At 32.9% G+C, this 21048-nt stretch overlaps 1 protein-coding gene across 1 annotated transcript in view; it reads right to left on the bottom strand.

Moving 5' to 3' along the window:
* The window catches only part of LOC124361290 (bumetanide-sensitive sodium-(potassium)-chloride cotransporter-like), a 41389-nt gene extending 25846 nt beyond the window's left edge, over positions 1-15543 (bottom strand). Inside the window, exons 1-8 of the mRNA XM_046815337.1 lie at positions 15364-15543; positions 13201-13296; positions 12566-12819; positions 11743-11857; positions 8665-8804; positions 7213-7407; positions 5277-5508; positions 2704-2825 (exon numbers count right to left, since the gene is read on the bottom strand). Coding sequence (XP_046671293.1) covers positions 2704-2825; positions 5277-5508; positions 7213-7407; positions 8665-8804; positions 11743-11857; positions 12566-12819; positions 13201-13296; positions 15364-15493 — 1284 coding nt within the window. The 5' untranslated portion in view covers positions 15494-15543. The remainder of the gene's footprint in view (positions 1-2703; positions 2826-5276; positions 5509-7212; positions 7408-8664; positions 8805-11742; positions 11858-12565; positions 12820-13200; positions 13297-15363) is intronic.
* Between the last annotated feature and the right edge of the window lie 5505 nt (positions 15544-21048).

Below are 21048 nucleotides of genomic sequence, written 5' to 3'. Positions count from 1 at the left end.
TACCCCGTTGGGTACACGACAGCACTTGTGAAAGATTGCTTGTATTCAATGGGGTACACATTGTTATAAACGTGTTAAGGAAACATGTCTTAACTGTTGTTTTTTCAGTAATATTATTTCTAGTAATTTAATATTTATATCCTTGTATTTAGTTTTCCTTACAATATTCAACACGCTCCAAAATATGTTTAGCCCATTGAATTAGGGAATCAGCTGTAATAAGCAGAGTGGCACTGTTTGTTGAGTTTTTTAAAAATATTTTAGCAAATACAAAATCTCAAAATTCCAATATATAAACTTTAGTTATACAGTGTTGTAATTATAAATCATTTGACAGAATCTAAAATAATTTTATTTGATTTCATAGAATATTTAAATTTAAAAAGTAATATAAGAAGACTTTAAAATTTATTTTTTAATAACCAATATTTTTCTAAACATGTCAAAAGGGTTTTGCAAATGGGCTACTCATTTAAGCTATATGGGTGTTTAATGAAATTAGTTTGTTTAAATTAAAAATTACTCTTAATTTATTTTTTGTATTTTTATTAATGCTTTGTGTAAATTTTGTTTAATGATTCACCAACCATACATCTTATAACAAATATTTGACCAAACAACCATATAATAAATTGTAAACAAAACTGATTAATTATACATACTTGACCTTGTTTTGATACATGAGAACTTAAAGGTAAGAAGTGACGCTTTTTATGAAGTAGTTCTTCAAAAAAGAATAATGGAGAAATTGGTAAGTGATTTTTTTACTGATCATTACCCCTACAATTAATTAATATTTTTCTATTAACCAAAGACACCTGACCAGTAGAACACTTGAAAAATAAAGTTTTCAAAACAGTCCTTAAACCAGGCATGCACCACTTGATATACAAGGTTTTACTTTAAACAAGTTGTTATATTATAGCTCACATGTCATTTTTCAAGATTGGTACAAATTTACTAAAGTTGTTATACAAACCTGTTCATTGTTCAAAGTGTTTGAGATACCAGTGCATCTCATTACCAAATCACATATTTCAAATTAAGAACTAACAAATGGATTCCTCTTATGAAAGTTATTCTTGGGTACTTGTAGCCATGCAGAACTCTGCAGAAAAAACTAAAGTAGGATGATGAGCTGTAACAGCTGAAAATCAAAATCCTTCCATACATCTACTCCAAGCAACTCAAAAATTTTGCAGACCATCCACAAAAGGCATTTTCTCCACACAGACTTGATTCCTACCTACCTATGTAGCCTATCTTCCTAATTCACATAACAGTGACATACACAAGATAGTTTCAGACCAACAATCTGTAAAGCATTAGAAAATGCTTTACTGTTGAAAAATTGGATGATCCACATCACAAGACCATACTTCCTCCTACCTTTCAAAAAACACTTCTTTGTGATCAGAGAAGACCAGCTTGGAATCTATGAGAACACCAAGATCCTGTGTGGGGTACTTTCTCTTGATGCTACTGCCCCTAATCCTATAAGAAAAGAATGAAGGATTAGTTTTACCATTAAAAGTAATTTCCAAGTTTTGTTGTGTTTTATAGCCATGATTTTAGTCCACACTAAAAGATGATGATGATGATGATTGCAGGGCTGTCATTTCAGTGACTGATAGAGAAATCTTAATATCATCAGCATAAAAGTGAACATCACAATCAAAGATGGGTGTTATGTTGTTGTTTAACAACAAGATAAACATAGAGCCTTGAGAGGCTCTAAAATTCGGGATGAAACCTTCAGAATAGACTTCAAGAAATCATACTCTGAATGTCCATTCTTAAAGGTAGGATTAGACCCAGCAAACAAAGTTAGGATTCCTTAAGCCGAAAACCAGAATATTCAAAAAGATGTAACTTATAAAATGCCTAATAGAAGTCAAGATAGATTCTAGTAATACCTAGGTAGATTCCTACTAGTATCAAGAAAATAAGATAGCAAACTCTCTTATAAGAAATACTGAATTCAATATTTTGAAATATCTTTGATACAATGTCCACACAGAAATTGGTCTAAAATTAGAGAGATTCGGGGGTCTATTTTTGGGATTGGTATGACTACCCAGTTTTTTCATTTAAGGCATTTTCCTGTCAATAAACTTCACCTGAAGAATGACACAAGATAATAAACAATAATATTGCATACCTTTCATAACAAATACAGAAATACTGTCAATCTCATGTGATAGGCAAGGTCCTAGGTCCTTGATGCCAGATTGAACAGATTCAACTAACATGAGAGACAGAAGGAATGTCAATGTTTAAATCAAATATGTTTAGTATCTCATGTATATAGAGAATTTGGATATGTCTCAGGACATCAGAGAATCCTAAGAAATGAATTGGTAGATCCACTGAACCAGAAGGTAACTCAGGATACTCTAATTGGACCAAAGTCTGCCTGTGGTAAACAGTTAAACATTTACTAGAGCAAAACACTACAAATTTTGACAACTCTACCCTAGTCACTGAGGAAAAGCCCTTGCTACTAAGTGGTTACATCTTAAGGTCTCATAAATAACCTCAGGCTGATGTGTAAAAAAGGTATCTGCTGATCATCTCTGAGCTTATGTAAAAAAACCTTTTCTGTAGAATGTTAACATAAATTTTAGATGTAACTAACTATTATAAATATCCTGTAACCTTATTCTCAGTATTATTCTTTTAATACATTATGACATTTCTTACCTTAAATTTAGGTCTCCAACCAACTGGTTTGATCAGTGAAGCATGAAAAGTACTAAAGTTAATAAGTGCATATGCAGCAAGAAAGAAATTTGAGATAAAAGGTGCTATTGCATTCAATTCTCCTAAAACAAAAAGAAACCAAATTATTAATAAATAAAAGGACTGCATAAGTTATAAAACAAGTAGACGTAAAAGTATGGAATTTTAGTTGATAAATATTTGTAAACTTAGCAGCCTATAGACCATTTCTAATAAAGTAAATAAATTAGTTACTTTACCCCTTAAAATAAATTAATATCGTAAAATTGTTTTTTTTTTCGAGTTATTTAATTGATATGTATTAACTTCACATAATTCCAGACATGTACATTTTAATTTAAAGTATGTTATTACAGATGTAGAATAATACTTTTTTCATAACAATCCTGGTATGATAGTATTGTATTATTTGTTTTGTGCAATTTTCAGTTTTGCTGTACTGTTTAGTATTATGATTATATTACCACAACAATATTTTTGTATAGAATATGTTTTCTGCTAAGATTTACAGGGTGACACAGAATAACAGGATTTTTTTTTCTAAAAAATAAGAGTGATGGAAGAAAATGGTTTTATTTGTATTATATGTATTATATATTTGTACCTTATGCTGAAATGGTCTAGTGTAACCACATTGACATAATGACATAGCAATACATATGTTATTAGCCCTCTGTGTGACAGTCTTGTTTATAAAATAAGATTTTATGGATTAATTTGTTTGAATTCAGTTTATTATCTATTTTATTTTTAGTTTTGTATGTGCGTACTTGTACTAACAGTTGCTATCAAGGGCAACAAAGAAAAAGCTAAAAATAATAATTAGGGCTAAAAAATAATAAAACATCTAAATAGATTTTTTTTCTCAAGGATTCAAGTTAATTAAACAAATAAAGTTCCCTAAAAACCAATGCAGAGACTAAGAAACTACTTTTTTAAATACTAACTACTTTTGTTATAATGCAAAATGTCAATGTATTTAAAATATATATGTACATATGTGATTCAGGTATCATTGGAAACCTCATATTATTAGTAAACACATAAACCGAATACTTTCCGGAGTAAAACAGTAGTTGTTTACTTCATCAACAGAAACAATCTTTTCAGGTATATTAATAGAGTCTTTGCATATGTTCAGGATTCTTCTGTATTTTAATTTTCTCTTACATAGAAAGGACTTTATATAACTCGCATAGAACAAAAATTGTTTCATTAAAAGAACGAATTACCAGGTAAAACAAATCCAAAAAGCTCTTTTAGATTTCTTTAAAGATGTATAATTTTAAGGTGAAGTTTGAAGTGAGGCAAATTTCTTGTTTAAAACACTTGAGCTCTTCGTTTTTTAGTACCGGTATCATTAATTGAACAGTACCATGTTTTTTTCTTCAAATCAATATAGCCAGTAAATTATTATCATCAAAGATCATTAACTTCCTTAAGTAGTAGATATTCTGAAGTCTGTAGAAACGTATTAAAATAAACTTTTGTGGAAATGGATTTTCCAATTGCTTAGTAAAAGCCGAAGAGTTGGCTGAGAAATGAGGTCTAAGTAAAATTCAAAACCGTTCAGTTTAGAAGGAAATAGAAACAGTTTGCTTGTGAAGCCAACTGATTAAGCACCTTCCCAATACTGTGACTGAAGTTATCTTTATCATTATTTGATACGGTCCAAATTGCTGTAGAGGATTGATTTGAGCAACTTAATAGTCCAAAAAAATCAAAAATTGAATTCCTTTTTACATTTAATGAACTGCCCAAGAGACATGACTTGATGTCAAGTACTAGGAATTATAAACTAATCTTTCTGAAGGATATGAAAGTGACATAAAAAGCACTAAGCTAACTAACTTTCTTTCAACCCTTTGTGTGAAACAAAGGTAGGTCTTAAGAATAAATGGCTTGATTTATTTATGTTTTGTTTATTCATTTTGACAGTTGATTAATCTATATGATTACACTAGATTAATATAATTTTGTGCTACTAATGTTAAACAAGCCAGATTTACAACATTAAATTAAATTTTGTAGATTTCAATTTGATTTAATATTTTAGAAAGAAAAGCGCAACTGGATGTTCTGAGCTTTATCTCTACAGTTGGAGCTAGAGATGCATATGTAGACGTGTCAATTTGTGAATTCTTCCGATTCTATCAATGTTTATAATATAAAGTTAATAAAAACTTATCTTATCAACACTATCGTGAGAAAGAAAGATTGAACAATATTGTCATACCCCCTATCAATAATTATCAGTAAATTACAGTAATGTTATTACAACATTTTCTGAAATTAAAGCAAATGCATAAGAAACTAGTCTTTGCAAACTAATATATTGCTTAACTGATTACACATTTTGTTGTAGACACAAAATTAAAGTACTTGAAATATTTCTTCCAAGCTTACAAAACGTTTTTCACATAGTAATCATATCAAAGAAAATAAACCACTTTCATTACCAAAGAGCTGTTGGTAAACACAGCTAAGGTAGATTGCTCCTACTATTATAAAGTGCAATGATTAGTATATCTTACCTACTAAAATCAAACAAATTGCAATAAAGAATGTCAAAATGTATCCTCGAATGGGTTCACCATTTTTCCCATATCCTTTTCCAAAAAATTCTACATATGGATACAATTTATCTTTACATAATGCTTGGAACACTTTTGGTGCTGAGACAAGGCTGGCAAGAGCTGACGAAAGAGTTGCTGCAAAACAACCAGCATAAATAAGAGGACCAAATGCTGAGACCAGTTCCATCACCTGCAACAAAAAATACAAGAGTCTTAAAAGTATGTATAAAAAACTAAACAAAAATAAGATTTCTCATGTAATTAATACAATAGAATTGTTCAACTAGAATAGTGATGTTAAAAATGTGTTATTGTTTTCTACTTTTATAGTTAAAGAACTTTAGAACATCAATGTTCAATATGGTAAGTTAACAACATACTGTATGTTCGGATAGTCGTTGTGCACCAAGTGACATGACAGGGAATAATTTCACTGTAAGGTTGGTAGCTCTGTGCAGTTGCCAAACACAGCAAGACCTGTCAATCTTTAAGTTGAGGTTGTACCTGTATCATTTATTAAAGTTCTGTTGCACGTTATTTGTTGTTGGACGCGATAGTTCTTTCAATTTTCCTAGTTGAAAACATATTTCGTGAAGGTAACAAGTACAGTGAAGCATAAATTTTCTGAAAAGCTTCCAGATTCAATTATTTCTGACCATAATGCAGTATGAACTTTGACTAAAAAATTTCGGGCAACTGGTTTTGTTGAGGACGCTGAACTTAGTGGTAGGCCTAGCAAGCTAGACGAACAGAAACTGCTGGATTGGACTTGCTACTGCACATAAACCTATCAGACAAGAACTTAATCTATTCCCATACAAAATAAAGTGTGTTCAAGAGCTAAACCTTCAGATAATGACAAGAGACTAAATTATTGTCCTTGGTTTCAACGTTTCATTGACCAAAATTCTGAAGATATTCTTGATGTAAGTTTTATTCATATGAAGCGTGGTTTCACTTGAAAGGTTATGTATATCACAAAATACTCGACTATGGTCGGCAACTAACCCTCACGCTTTATACAAACAGTCCTTACACGAAGCAAAACTTTGAGTCTGGGTTGCTGTGAGTAGAGCACACATTGTGGAACCAATTTTTTTTTTTCAAACACAGTCAATAGTGATCATTACTACTGTTTTGATATTTTAGAGAAATTCATGAATCAATTAACACAAGTGTAAATGAATAATGGTTGGTTTCAACAATACAGAGTATCAGCATATACATCTAACATCTCAATGGCTTTCCTGCGCAATGTGTTTGGTGAACGAATCATTTCCAAGAATTTGTGGCCTACAAGATCTCCTGATCTGACCCCCCCCCCCCCATTTCTTGTATGTTTAAAATGGTTTAATTAATTTCATATCATGCAAAAAAGTGTATAGATCTTTACACTTTATACCTGAGGTATAAAGTTTGCTCCAATATTGGTATTGGGCCATGCTGACATTAAATTGTGTAACAGTATATCAAAAGATATGTCATCCAATGCTAAAATATGGTGCCACGTGAAGTGTTTTGGTTATATGCTATCTAGCAGGGAACAAAGGAAACCGTTATTAGTTATAAATATACAATGGAAAAGTATTAAACATATTGTTATATTCTGTAAACTCTGACAATAACAAAAAAATACCCAATATTTAAATATAATTCATCAAGATGAGATCATTACTATAATATTAAAAGTAATCTTTATTTTTTATTACTATAAGCAACAGATGTAGCAAGGTAATTTACAAACTGCTAGATCAAATCTAAACCACAATCCTCATATACATGAAAGGTCTATTCTATTTTAAAGTCAAATTCATAAGTAAATAAATAAAATTAGTAATAAAATTAATACATTTTTAATACAAAAATTAATTATCTATGTTACTGTAGGGCATACCTGAAAATTGTTTTGCAGACCATAATCACATGTTCGCTGGGAACAATCAGTAAAAGTGCCATTGAGGTACTCATTAACATCACCACTGGCATCCCTCAACACGCAGGATCCCGCCACAAAGGCCATTGTCACGTATGACACAGACGTGATGATGATAGATAGGATTGTACCCTTAGGCAAAGCTCCTTGAGGGTCCTGTAATATTCATGAACATTAAACATTACCGGATATGCTCCTGCCATGGAAATCATCATCATCATGTACACAACTGATTAAATTATGATAATCAGAATTGTAAACATTTAAGATTCTGTAATATATTGATAATGCATTAAATGTTTGTTTCTTAAAGCAAATTCTTCATTAACACGCAAGCACACGCAATAATTATTTATTTCCAAGATGGCAAGCACAACAGCAATTTGCTCACATTTCGTTATATTGTCTCTCACCCTTAAAATCATTTAATATAATAATATTTTTCAGTATTATTGGGTACCTTATCTTCATATATATATATATATATATATATATATATATATTTTCATATTCCTCAGTAATATTTATTAAATAATATTTTATAAATTTTAACCTAACATCATAAAAAATCATAGTTTGATTTAACTCAGCTAATGGTGCTGAGTGCCTCGGTGAATTTTTTCTACTGATATGAGAATATTTTACTATTTTAAAACAAGTTTAACACATTGACAATAAAATGCTCACTACAGTAGATTTATGAACCACACAGTATCGAATAGCAATGAATTTAAAAAGAAATGTCACAAGAGAACGTACATAAGTCAAAGTCAAAGTATCTTTATTACATGATCATTAAGAACAGTAGTTTGTCAGATTATAATACAAAGCAAATTGCTAATGCGATGCCATGCATGTTTATTAACTGAGGATTATGTAGCCTTGTTTGACGTAAAACCAAACACCCACATATAATATTGTAAAGATGATGCATGTGCTTGCATATTCAGAAAACAAGTAAACAGTTTTGTTTTGACCAAATTGCAAAAAGTGACAGAATTAAATTATATAAGATCCAAAGGCCTCTATACCAAAATTAATAGCAGACTGGATAATTAGGAATATAAATAATAGCAATTCCATTAATTACTACATAAATATTTAACACAATTTCAGAAATTATGATTCGAGTAAAAAAGTTACCTAAGCTAGTGGGGAATCTAAAAGGTGACTAATTTGGAATACAGCTGCAGGCATCACAGTGCCGGTGAATGGCCCGGGCCAGTCCCAAGTAGACGAAGGGTCAGGGGCAGGTTACTTCATGCACACTGTAGTAAGCACTTTCTTGTTTCAAACAATACTTACAAGGGAGGAAATTCTCGTGGTAACGTATATGTCATAAAAACAACTAAAGAGACAACAAAAAATGTATTTTCTAAAATAAAACTGTTTGAATAAATTTAAAAAACTTACACGCAAGTCACCAGAAATGTTAGCGCCAGCCAAAAATCCTGAGGCAGCAGGGAAGAATACAGCAAAGACAGAAAAGAAGTCATGTTGTACATTTTTCACTTGTCTGTAGTCAGAAAATAAATTTTCTGTAACTGTTTTGGCTGTAAAATAACAAATACTTAATTAGGATTATCTTCCTAAAGTTTTGTTTTTATCAGTTACTTGAACACATTAAAATATATTAATGTACCTTAATGATTCCATGATCACCAATCTTGTAAAAGTTATCCATGACAAGAATCCATCAGAGTTTCAACACTGCCATATTTAGAACTGATTTACATAATTATTGGTTTAAATTATAATATTATATTTATATAGTATCTTGAACCTTTTCCACTGCAACATACTGTACCTGTAGGCCGTTATTATTATAACTTTCTCCTGGCTTCCTGTTACTGAATGATGCTGAAGTTTCCACTAGTTGACCAGTGGTAAATTGTATTTAATGTATCCATAATTATTACAAGGCAGTACAGCTGATACATGATTTTGGTACCATATAGTAAACACTCCACTAAATAGAAGGAGAATATTGGGACTCTTCCTTCAAAAAACTATTGATTTTAAACCTCATTAATGTGTGATAGAACTGTGTTTTAACATACCTATGTTAATGTATCAATGTTTAAACAAATTCAGAGGTACCAATGTACATGTAGTACATGAACAATATTAATTTCTTATTGTTCAGTGTTTTCAAGAAACGTTATAATCAAGATATTTTTTTAACTCAGCTGTTTTCATATGAGTAAGAAGAAAAAATGTTAATGTTGTAGGTTGTAAAAATGTATTATAGATGGAGTGAGATAAAACAATAAAATAGTAATATTTCATTGCAGTTAGTTTTTTATTTACACATGAAGTGAGACTATTATAAATTATAGAGGTTCAAATATAATAATATTGGCAATACCCAATGAAAAAGTTTAAGTGTTACGTAATTCAGCATATTATGATAAATCAGGATCAACAAGCTAAAACCATATAAAATATTTTAAAATCTGGAATTCAAGTTTGTAGCTAAATATAGGTTTTAGTGATGCTCAGTCAAATCCCATGGAAGGCATGGCACTATCATAGAACAATTGTTTTATGTAGAAATTAAGTATTATACAAAACTTAAAATCTACAAATGAAATCTTTCTCAAGATACCTTACAAATAGTTAGGCTAGATATGTTACTATGTCACATGTTTAAATGTCATATGATGTACTCAGTTTGTTTATAAATTTATTTATTCTGCGACTTCCTTGTTACCAGCATGGTTACCCATAAGACCAATGTAGAAATGCTGACTAACACTCTGCTAAATCCCATGGAGTGACATGCATCATCATCAAACTCGTTCCCTATTAGAAACGAAGCTTTGTGCAAAATTTCAAGTCTATTGGTCAGTTCGTTTGCAAGTGGTCATGTGAACATACTAAATAAAACTTTTCCAGCCCCTTGAGTGATAGGCTTCACTAATGCTCAGCCAACAAGTTTGGTTAAAAAATCAAATACAGCAGCTCTTCAAGAGACATTTTCATGAAATATTTTAAGGATAAAATAAATAAATGTTCATAATATATAAATGGACATTTTATTTGTAATAAAATCCTAACTAAATCACAATAATTTAAATGAATACCATTTTGATACTGCTTATAGGACCGAATTCGTTTGAATATTTAATTTCTAAAACTATGTTTTTGTATGTATGAGTGATGTGGAAAATTTATACTTAACCCATTAAGTCATTCTAGAGATACAAAATCTTTAGTAGTAATAAAATGGTCGATAGCCGGTAAAAGAAGTATTTTAGATTATAAAACATACACCTACAGAAAACATTTTCTTTACTTTAGCCCATACAGCTACATCCTAAATTATATTTGCATATTTTATAGGCATCATGTATACAGTACATATAGTTTTTACAAAAACATACATACCAAAAGGCCCACATTTATTCAAAGGGCACTCTGTGATGTAATCATAAACAACTGAGCTGAACTTGGGTTTGGGATGGTATGTTTTGAACATATCCCATATATTCAACCACATTTTAGAGTAATTATGACTACCATTATTGATATGGACAGTCAGTACAGCTGATAAGAGATATAACAGAAGTGATGGGAAACATGCACATTTGCTCATATGTTTAAGCCAGACTGGTTTCGTAATTGGCACGATGCTTTACTACAAAAAACAGCAATCAATAAAGCAAAAGACTGAGACTAATTCATGGATTTTTTTATTTTATTAAGAACAAAAATAAATTACAAATCATTACTGTAACTTTTTAACAGAAATATCCGTCATTAATTGAAATAGACCAGTTTAAATCATGCTCAGTAGAAACTCGGTGAGAGCGATCTGCACTGTGTTTATGGTTATGTTAATGGTTGATAAGGGTAAAAAAACTGTTGTAATTTCACTATTTCCAAACTTTTAGGTGGTTAAGCTTATTGAGCTCCCTTCTTATTTTGTACCCATGAAGTTCAATGATATCCCTATACAAACTTAAGAAACTAGATAGGCCACTTTGATGTGAGATGTACACTTAGTTTGGTGTAGACTTGATTTCAAAACTATATTTGGAATTAATTTATTTTTTATTATTTAGTAGGTATTTAGTAGGTTTATATTTTCCAATGTAGTCAGACTCTGATTCAGCTCGGATGTAGTATTAGCTTGCTCACTTTTATCTGCTAAAACATAATTTTTCCAGTCATGCAAAATAAAAATATATGTTAATCAGACTAGCTACAATTTCTTCCTAGTTTGAACAAGAATATTGTTGATGAAATCTGCACAATTTTTGGTCAGTAAAATGTGGGTTGTTAAATTTTCTTATTTATGCTGATGATCGCTTTAATATATCAATGTGAAAACATTAATAAAACGGCTACCCACTGACAATCTTAAAGTCCACATAGACTATTTTAGAACCTGGAAGCTTAAATAAAACTCTACAAAAACGGAAAGCATATACATGTACAATTAGAACGTATTATTAAATATGATTAAAATTTAATTATTAGACTTACTATTGAACCCAAGAAAACCTTTAGCTCTAGCTTCATTGTTCTGTGGCCCCATCAGAGCACCAAGAAAGAAATCAGCAATTGCAATCAGCAACACAACCAGCAGCCCCATTTGAGTCTGAGAAGACAAATTAAAAAATGTATAAATGTCTTAACTAAAAAATAACACAATATAATGCATCCATCATACATATTCATTAAATTTTTTACTGGTATTGGCAATAAAAACAAGTACTTGAGGTTTAACTTTCTGCAATTGTGTCTTATCCAGCTCAACTATAGAAGATACAGCTATTGTTAAGAAGATATAAGTGCACCTTTATTCTGATAACAGGGGTACAATTACAGTGATGCCATTATAGTTCAAAATACAATAATATACTATGTAAATTTAAAACAATATTGAGACTATTAAATTGAAATTAAAATGTCATAAGACAGTTGAGAATCAAAATCTAAACTGATTTAAAGCACTACTCTTATTGCTATTAGTTTGAAAGTTTATTGTTTTAGTAAGATAAGTTAATACTTTAGCCCATGCCATTAAATGGTCAATGAAAAATGTTTTGGTTATTCAACATATATTTATACTTTAATATAACCAATATTATGTCATGTGTACATAGTTAAATCATAAATTGAATTTTTAAATATAGATCAATGTATTTCCAATAGTTTTAATTAAAAATTACAAAACATTACCTTGCTGAGACAAATTGACACACAAATCAGTGCAAATAAAGATTATGTACAATAATAAATATAGTATCAAATACAATATAATATAAAAGTTACACCCAACAGCAAGGGCTGGTTTGTAACTTACCTTAGCTTCCCACTCCATACCAATCACAACTATACAAAGGAGAAGTAAAATTGTGATGCAGCCAATAATACGCATATCTTGTATGCCTCCATCAATTATCTGTATCTCAAATATCTTCATTAGGTCTAAGAAAGACTCGCAGAAGCCCACTGTGTACATGGCACACGCAACAGCATTGGCCAGAGAGAAGATGAGACCAATTGAAGCTCCAAACTCAGGACCCAGTGATCTTGATATCAGGAAATACGTTCCCCCTTGCAAACATAACATACCTTTCTCAACTCAGTGTATTCCAATCATTTTTGTACATTCATCTAGCGTTTTTCACAACAGAATTGTTTAAACTAATTACATATTTTTAAATATGTGTATGACTATATTATCAAACACAGGTAATGTACTTATCGATTTATTAACATTTATTGGATTTAAAACTAAACTTATAAAATATTTTAAAGGCTAATGATTTCTGTTAAATACTTATATTCTTTTTAGATGATTTATGAACTTAATTTTATTAATATTTTTGCAGATGATGTCAGTCTTTGTTAAACTACAGCTAAATATATGTTTAAAGCTCATTATTTAAGTAATCCTTAACAATTCTCAATTTAACTATTTTTTACGATACCAACCTCCTTTAATGAGTCCATTTGTGCAAATAGCCGACATTGATAGAGCTGTGATACCTGTCACCACTGAAGTAGATAAAATTAGAAAAATTCCCTCCGCTGTAACAAAATCATTGATAATTAAATACAAATCTGTTAATTTTCCACCATTATTTTTAGTAATTAAAAATTCTCGTAACTAATGTTAAAAAATACACCATGTATTTATTTTCAACTGTAAAATAATGCATTGTGCACATTACAAAAAAGAGAGTTATGACTTTTTGCTAGTCTGTTTAGACTCTTTTAGTCTCTCCATATAGTAATATCTCTTTTTTAAATAATTTTCACATAGTAATATCTGTTAAAAAAAAATAATTTTCAAAAGTTGAAACAAGAGTGAGGTAAAAATAATTTCTTTATTTAAAATTTATTATTGAAAACATGTAAAGTATAGTATAACAGTATTTCAGACATTTGACATAAGTAATTATTTGTTCCTAAAACTGTATTGATTCAAAAACTGGTATTTGCCATTTTCTTCAGGTGCCCTAAAACCCTAAAACTAAAACATACAGATTGACGCAAAAAAAGTTAAAATAAAAAATTATGCCAATGAACCTGCTCAAATCAATGCTGATGGAAAATAGAACAAAAATACAAATATAAGTATATTTGAGACCCAGTACCAAAGTCATGTGATGCTCAAACAAAACACAACACAATAGAGGCTCCCAGTTGCAACACATGCTGCATACATCATAGGATTCATAGTTCCATCATGAAACACCCGCTAAGTAACAGTGTGGCTCAAGCATTTTATAGAAATGAAGATATTTATTTCATCAAGTCAAACTTGGACACACACACACACACAATGACCTTAATCAGATATATGAATAAAGTAAAGTTCAGGCTTCTACCTGTTTCCTCTACGCTGTCCTGTCTTTTGACTATCACAATAGGTGCTGCACTTTTGAGTGGACGTTTTCTACTCCACTTACATGCTGTGGTGCACTTATTTATGCTTCCTCTGATTTTGTACTGAATCTCAGACATATATATCTTGAGATATATATATATATATATATATATATATATATATATATATATATATATATGTAAAATTCTTTTGTGTGTATGTCACTCAATTCTTCCTAAACGGCTAGACCGATTTTAATGGAACATTTTGTGTGTTTTCAGGTGGATTCGAGAATGGTTTAGATTTACCATTCCTGAACCAATTTAATTTGTTTATTTAATAATTTTTTTATTGATAGATTGTTGTTGATTTTGGAATGTTTTACATTGGATCCAGCAGACTGCGCTAAGACATGTAATACAAAGGCAGAACATTTAAATTTTAGAAAATGTAAAATTAATTATTATAAAGCGCTTGACAGCAGTGTAATGCAGATTGCCAAAGACAATGTTATCTAATTATTTATCTAAGTTATCTAATCTATCTAATTTTAAATTTAAATTGCACTAATGATCAATAAACCATCTAATGCAATTGAAATAATAATTAAACGCCATTATAAAAACTGTGAATGTTTGCTGTGAATTGTTACATAAGGCAATCAAAACTGGTTAGATGGAAAGTAAATTAATAACGCTGAAAGAAGACGCTTTATGATCGAAGTTGGTTTTTGTTGGTATAATTTTCTTGCTCGGGGCACAAGGCAAACTCTACAATGGTACTGGAAATATTTTAGTGAATTTAACAGATGGAATTTCGTTCTGTATAACCAAATTAATTTATCGAGACTTATTTAAAGGAAGTGTCCTGAATTACTTATCAACGCCATTACTTATTTGAAGCTATTAACCATGGGAACTAACATAATATATAAGATAAGCTTACTTCAATTCCTAAACTGCACAGTACCCTACCATGCTTTATATAATTCACTGCTATTTTTTTTTGGCTATCAACTGTTATTTGGCAATTTTCATTGGCATTTTTTTTATTTGTCAATTTCTTTATGTTTTAAGTCTTGATACTTAAACAAAATGGCAGATAGTAGCTCTCAAAATCATGAATTGTGTGATGAAAATATCTGAAGTCCTGTAAAAACAATAATAATTAAACAGTTATTGGAAATAAATTAAAAGATGATACAGTAATTATGTATAAAGATACATTCTTGAAAATTGAGACTATAGAACAATAAATGGACTAACCAATGCCAGCTTGACCAACCACCCAGGACAGACGTAAGAAGAGCATGACTCCCCAGATGTTAAGCAAATTGCGCACAAGAACACCTTTGATCCATCCGAACTTGATGGCTGTCTCTCCTTCTTGTGCCATCTGAATGATAGTGCCACACTGCAAAATACCAATGTTACTGATTAGTTCTAATGTTAGTTACAATGTGACTGAAGTCAAGTTACCAAAAGTGCCACCTGATTCTGAACAGATACCATACTGCAACAAACCATCATTATTGTTTGTATATGTTATATACAGATTCCATATACTGTAGTCTCTTAATATAATCAAAACCAACAGTACACTTTTTTTCTTGTTCAACAATTTTTGAACACTGTTATAGAGTACCATTGGAATGTGGATATTGTGCAGTGTACTTACACAACACATCCTTTATCATCTGAGCTTGCTGGTGTAGGTCTCTTTTCTTGTGTTATTATAATGATACACTGGTACCACAAAGCAACATACTAGCATTACCGATTGAGGAATGTGGATATTGTGCAATGTACTTACACATCCTTTATCATCTGAGCTTGCTGGTGTAGGTCTCTTTTCTTGTGTTATTATAATGATACACTGGTACCACAAAGCAACATACTAGCATTACCGATTGAGGAATGTGGATATTGTGCAGTGTACTTACACATCCTTTATCATCTGAGCTTGCTGGTGTAGGTCTCTTTTCTTGTGTTATTATAATGATACACTGGTACCACAAAGCAACATACTAGCATTACCGATTGAGGAATGTGAATATTGTGCAATGTACTTACACATCCTTTATCATCTGAGCTTGCTGGTGTAGGTCTCTTTTCTTGTGTTATTATAATGATACACTGGTACCACAAAGCAACATTCTATTATTACCCATTGAGGATTGTGGATATTGTGCAGTGTACTTACACATCCTTTATCATCTGAGCTTGCCAGTGCAGGTCTCTTTTCTTGTGTTATTATAATGATACACTGGTACCACAAAGCAACTTACTATCATTACCGATTGAGGAATGTGGATATTGTGCAGTGTACTTACACATCCTTTATCATCTGAGCTTGCCAGTGCAGGTCTCTTTTCTTGTGTTATTATAATGATACACTGGTACCACAAAGCAACTTACTATCATTACCGATTGAGGAATGTGGATATTGTGCAATGTACTTACATATCCTTTATTATCTGAGCTTGCCAGTGTAGGTCTCTCTTCCTGTGCCATTATAATGATATACTAGTACCAAAAAACAAAATACCATCATTATTGATTGTGGAATGTGGATATACTGCAATTTATTTATACATCCATCATTTATCTGAGATTGAGGTGCTGGTCTTCCTGTACCATTATAATAATACTGTAGTATACGGTAATAAAATAACAGACTACCATTACTAATTACAATTATTATAAATGACATTATGTTTCTCCATTGATCCCGTGGCATACCCAAGATTAGAATTTCAGAGGGCAAATCTCTAAAGTTGTGTTTCATATGGTGTTTGTGAATGAATGTATGGAGGGTTGGGGTAATCAGAACTTGTTTTTTTTTTTTTCAATATCATAATATGTTAAAGATACATAATATTAAATTTGTGAAATTTCAATATAAACTATGAGAAATGGGTAAAATAGTCTAATATCCCAAAAACAGTAAATAGGAATACAAACCAACTTCTTCTATCATCATATTATTATTTGTCATCCAGTTAATACAGTGCAGAGAGCTGTGTCCCGATCTACTATGTTGAGGTGGATTACATGAATAAACAAAGTATTTATTTTTCGTAATCTTTTATAAATGATAATCATACCTGGAAATAGCTCCTAATCAGGTTCTATACAAAGTGTATCAACCAATCAATCACTCAATTATGCCAAATCTAGAATAATAGCCAATTTTATTATTTTAAGATTTCTGATAGTTGTGAACTCTTTTAGAGCAAGAAATAAGAGTTTCATAGAATACAGATAATAAATTGATTCATTTTAGGTGCAAATTGAAAATATAAATTCGTTATTTTTATTTTAATCATTCCTCTTAATTTCGTTTAGTGGATTTATTGTATTTTGTAGTATAAGAAATCATTTATATTACGTTTTTTTCACTTTTTATTTGCCAGAATAATTGTAAAGGAGCAAATCCAAATGCTCCATATTTTGTTTCTTTAGTGTATTTACTTCTGCATGTGTAATTCCATTTTTGTATAATTAAATACAGTTCTTATTTAATTTTAATGATTATATTTATGAGTCTAATTAATTATAACAACCCTGAAATACTGTAGATAGCTTCCAAGTTCCACGATTAATTTATAATTATACCAGTTATAAAATGTATTATACATTAGTAACTTTGATATAGCTAGACATCATGGCATCTTCCTCTTCTATTTAAGTTTTATTAATAATGCCACACCATAAGAGGTATTTTAGCTATACTAAACATAATATAACATAACATTCTGTGCCCATTCCAGTACATTCTTAGTTTAACACTTGATCTATCCTTTGCATCAATAATTGTCTATATAAACTCTGATGTAAAATGCTTCTTGATTCATCTGAGACACACTATGAAGTTTGTCAGAACCTTGAGGATGTGGAATATCACTAACTGCAGAAAGGTTCAATGTACTCTCCCAAAAGGATTTGTAAATAGGGCTTTACACATTGACAGATGCCTTATTGCGCTTGCTGTTTTGTAAGGCTAGTTGTCTTCATTCAATAAAAGCCAACTGAGAAGGTTTTAAATCACTTTTATTTTACAATAAAACTCGACGTAAAGTATCTGTTGATAAATGAATTGTGCAAGAAAAAAACAAGGTAGGCTAAGTCAACTTTTTATATTTTATTTCATATTTTCTCGTGGATTTGATATGGAAGAAGATAACATTAAGAATATCAAACCAGGAAAAAGAAGGCCGCAGAGTAAACCAATGGGCTTATCAGTCGGGTACCGACCGATATCTCGTAGACCCTGGTTCGAGTATTACTGCAACGTGCCGATAGCCGCCAAGTGTGGGAGGCCGCAGAGCAATCTAATGAGCCTATCAGTCGAGGACAGACCGATATCTCGTAGACCCTGGTTCGAGTATTACTGCAACGTGCCGATAGCCGCCAAGTGTGGGAGGCCGCAGAGCAATCTAATGAGCCTATCAGACGGGGACAGACCGATATCTCGTAGACCCTGGTTCGAGTATTACTGCAACGTGCCGATAGCCGCCAAGTATGGGAGGCCGCAGAGCAATCTAATGAGCCTATCAGACGGGGACAGACCGATATCTCGTAGACCCTGGTTCGAGTATTACTGCAACGTGCCGATAGCCGCCAAGTGTGGGAGGCCGCAGAGCAATCTAATGAGCCTATCAGTCGAGGACCGACCGAAATCTCGTAGACCCTGGTTCGAGTATTACTGCAACGTGCCGATAGCCGCCAAGTGTGGGAGGCCGCAGAGCAATCTAATGAGCCTATCAGTCGAGGACCGACCGAAATCTCGTAGACCCTGGTTCGAGTATTACTGCAACGTGCCGATAGCCGCCAAGTGTGGGAGGCCGCAGAGCAATCTAATGAGCCTATCAGACGAGGACAGACCGAAATCTCGTAGACCCTGGTTCGAGTATTACTGCAACGTGCCGATAGCCGCCAAGTGTGGGAGGCCGCAGAGTAATCTAATGAGCCTATCAGACGGGACAGACCGATATCTCAGAGCCCCTGGTTCGAGTATTACTGCAACGTGCCGATAGCCGCCAAGTGTGGGAGGCCGCAGAGTAATCTAATGAGCCTATCAGACGTGGACAGACCGATATCTCGTAGACCCTGGTTCGAGTATTACTGCAACGTGCCGATAGCCGCCAAGTGTGGGAGGCCGCAGAGCAATCTAATGAGCCTATCAGACGTGGACAGACCGATATCTCAGAGCCCCTGGTTCGAGTATTACTGCAACGTGCCGATAGCCGCCAAGTATGGGAGGCCGCAGAGTAATCTAATGAGCCTATCAGACGTGGACATACCGATATCTCAGAGCCCCTGGTTCGAGTATTACTGCAACGTGCCGATAGCCGCCAAGTATAGGAGGCCGCAGAGTAATCTAATGAGCCTATCAGACGTGGACAGACCGATATCTCAGAGCCCCTGGTTCGAGTATTACTGCAACGTGCCGATAGCCGCCAAGTATGGGAGGCCGCAGAGTAATCTAATGAGCCTATCAGACGTGGACAGACCGATATCTCGTAGACCCTGGTTCGAGTATTACTGCAACGTGCCGATAGCCGCCAAGTATGGGAGGCCGCAGAGTAATCTAATGAGCCTATCAGACGTGGACAGACCGATATCTCAGAGCCCCTGGTTCGAGTATTACTGCAACGTGCCGATAGCCGCCAAGTATGGGAGGCCGCAGAGTAATCTAATGAGCCTATCAGACGTGGACAGACCGATATCTCAGAGCCCCTGGTTCGAGTATTACTGCAACGTGCCGATAGCCGCCAAGTGTGGGAGGCCGCAGAGCAATCTAATGAGCCTATCAGACGGGGACAGACCGATATCTCAGAGCCCCTGGTTCGAGTATTACTGCAACGTGCCGATAGCCGCCAAGTATGGGAGGCCGCAGAGTAATCTAATGAGCCTATCAGACGGGGACAGACCGATATCTCGTAGACCCTGGTTCGAGTATTACTGCAACGTGCCGATAGCCGCCAAGTATGGGAGGCCGCAGAGTAATCTAATGAGCCTATCAGACGGGGACAGACCGATATCTCGTAGACCCTGGTTCGAGTATTACTGCAACGTGCCGATAGCCGCCAAGTGTGGGAGGCCGCAGAGTAATCTAATGAGCCTATCAGACGGGGACAGACCGATATCTCGTAGACCCTGGTTCGAGTATTACTGCAACGTGCCGATAGCCGCCAAGTATGGGAGGCCGCAGAGTAATCTAATGAGCCTATCAGACGGGGACAGACCGATATCTCAGAGCCCCTGGTTCGAGTATTACTGCAACGTGCCGATAGCCGCCAAGTGTGGGAGGCCGCAGAGCAATCTAATGAGCCTATCAGACGGGGACAGACCGATATCTCAGAGCCCCTGGTTCGAGTATTACTGCAACTTCGAACGGTCAAGGCCAAGATGTGTAATCAATTTTGGGTTTTAAAAATGTTTGTATATTAAATTGATAGCTATTTAAAATATCAGCCTTAACAACTTTTCATTATTTCTTCTCGTGAAATTAAAGTACTTCAAAGTAGGCTATTTAGGAACTTTTGTAATCAGATCTGAATAAAACTGTTGGAAACAAAAATATGTAATTTTTACAATGTCTACTTAAGTTATCTATTCAGAAAGTGGCGTGTTTTATTTTGTTTCTTATGACTCAGGTGCATTAATATTTTTGTTTGTTAATTACTTTATAAATAAGAAAACGCGTCACTCCCTAAAGCTATAACTCATTGTACATGTTGATAAATTACAAATTTTTATCTTCAGCCGTTTTTTTATATTTGATTACGAAATTGCCTTTATTTTTGTATCTGAAATGCCTGCAATATCTATTGAAGTGGCTGTCATGTTTTACACGTTATGTCATACAACTAAACTAGTCTTTATATTTAAATGTTTTTCTAGCTCCTTGTGGGGCAAACACAAGAACACTCGCTTTTGGAATGC

The sequence above is a fragment of the Homalodisca vitripennis genome, chromosome 4, assembly GCF_021130785.1.
Source record: "Homalodisca vitripennis isolate AUS2020 chromosome 4, UT_GWSS_2.1, whole genome shotgun sequence".
Classification (NCBI taxonomy): Eukaryota; Metazoa; Arthropoda; class Insecta; order Hemiptera; family Cicadellidae; genus Homalodisca; species Homalodisca vitripennis.
This window is presented reverse-complemented; position numbering and strand designations above follow the sequence as displayed.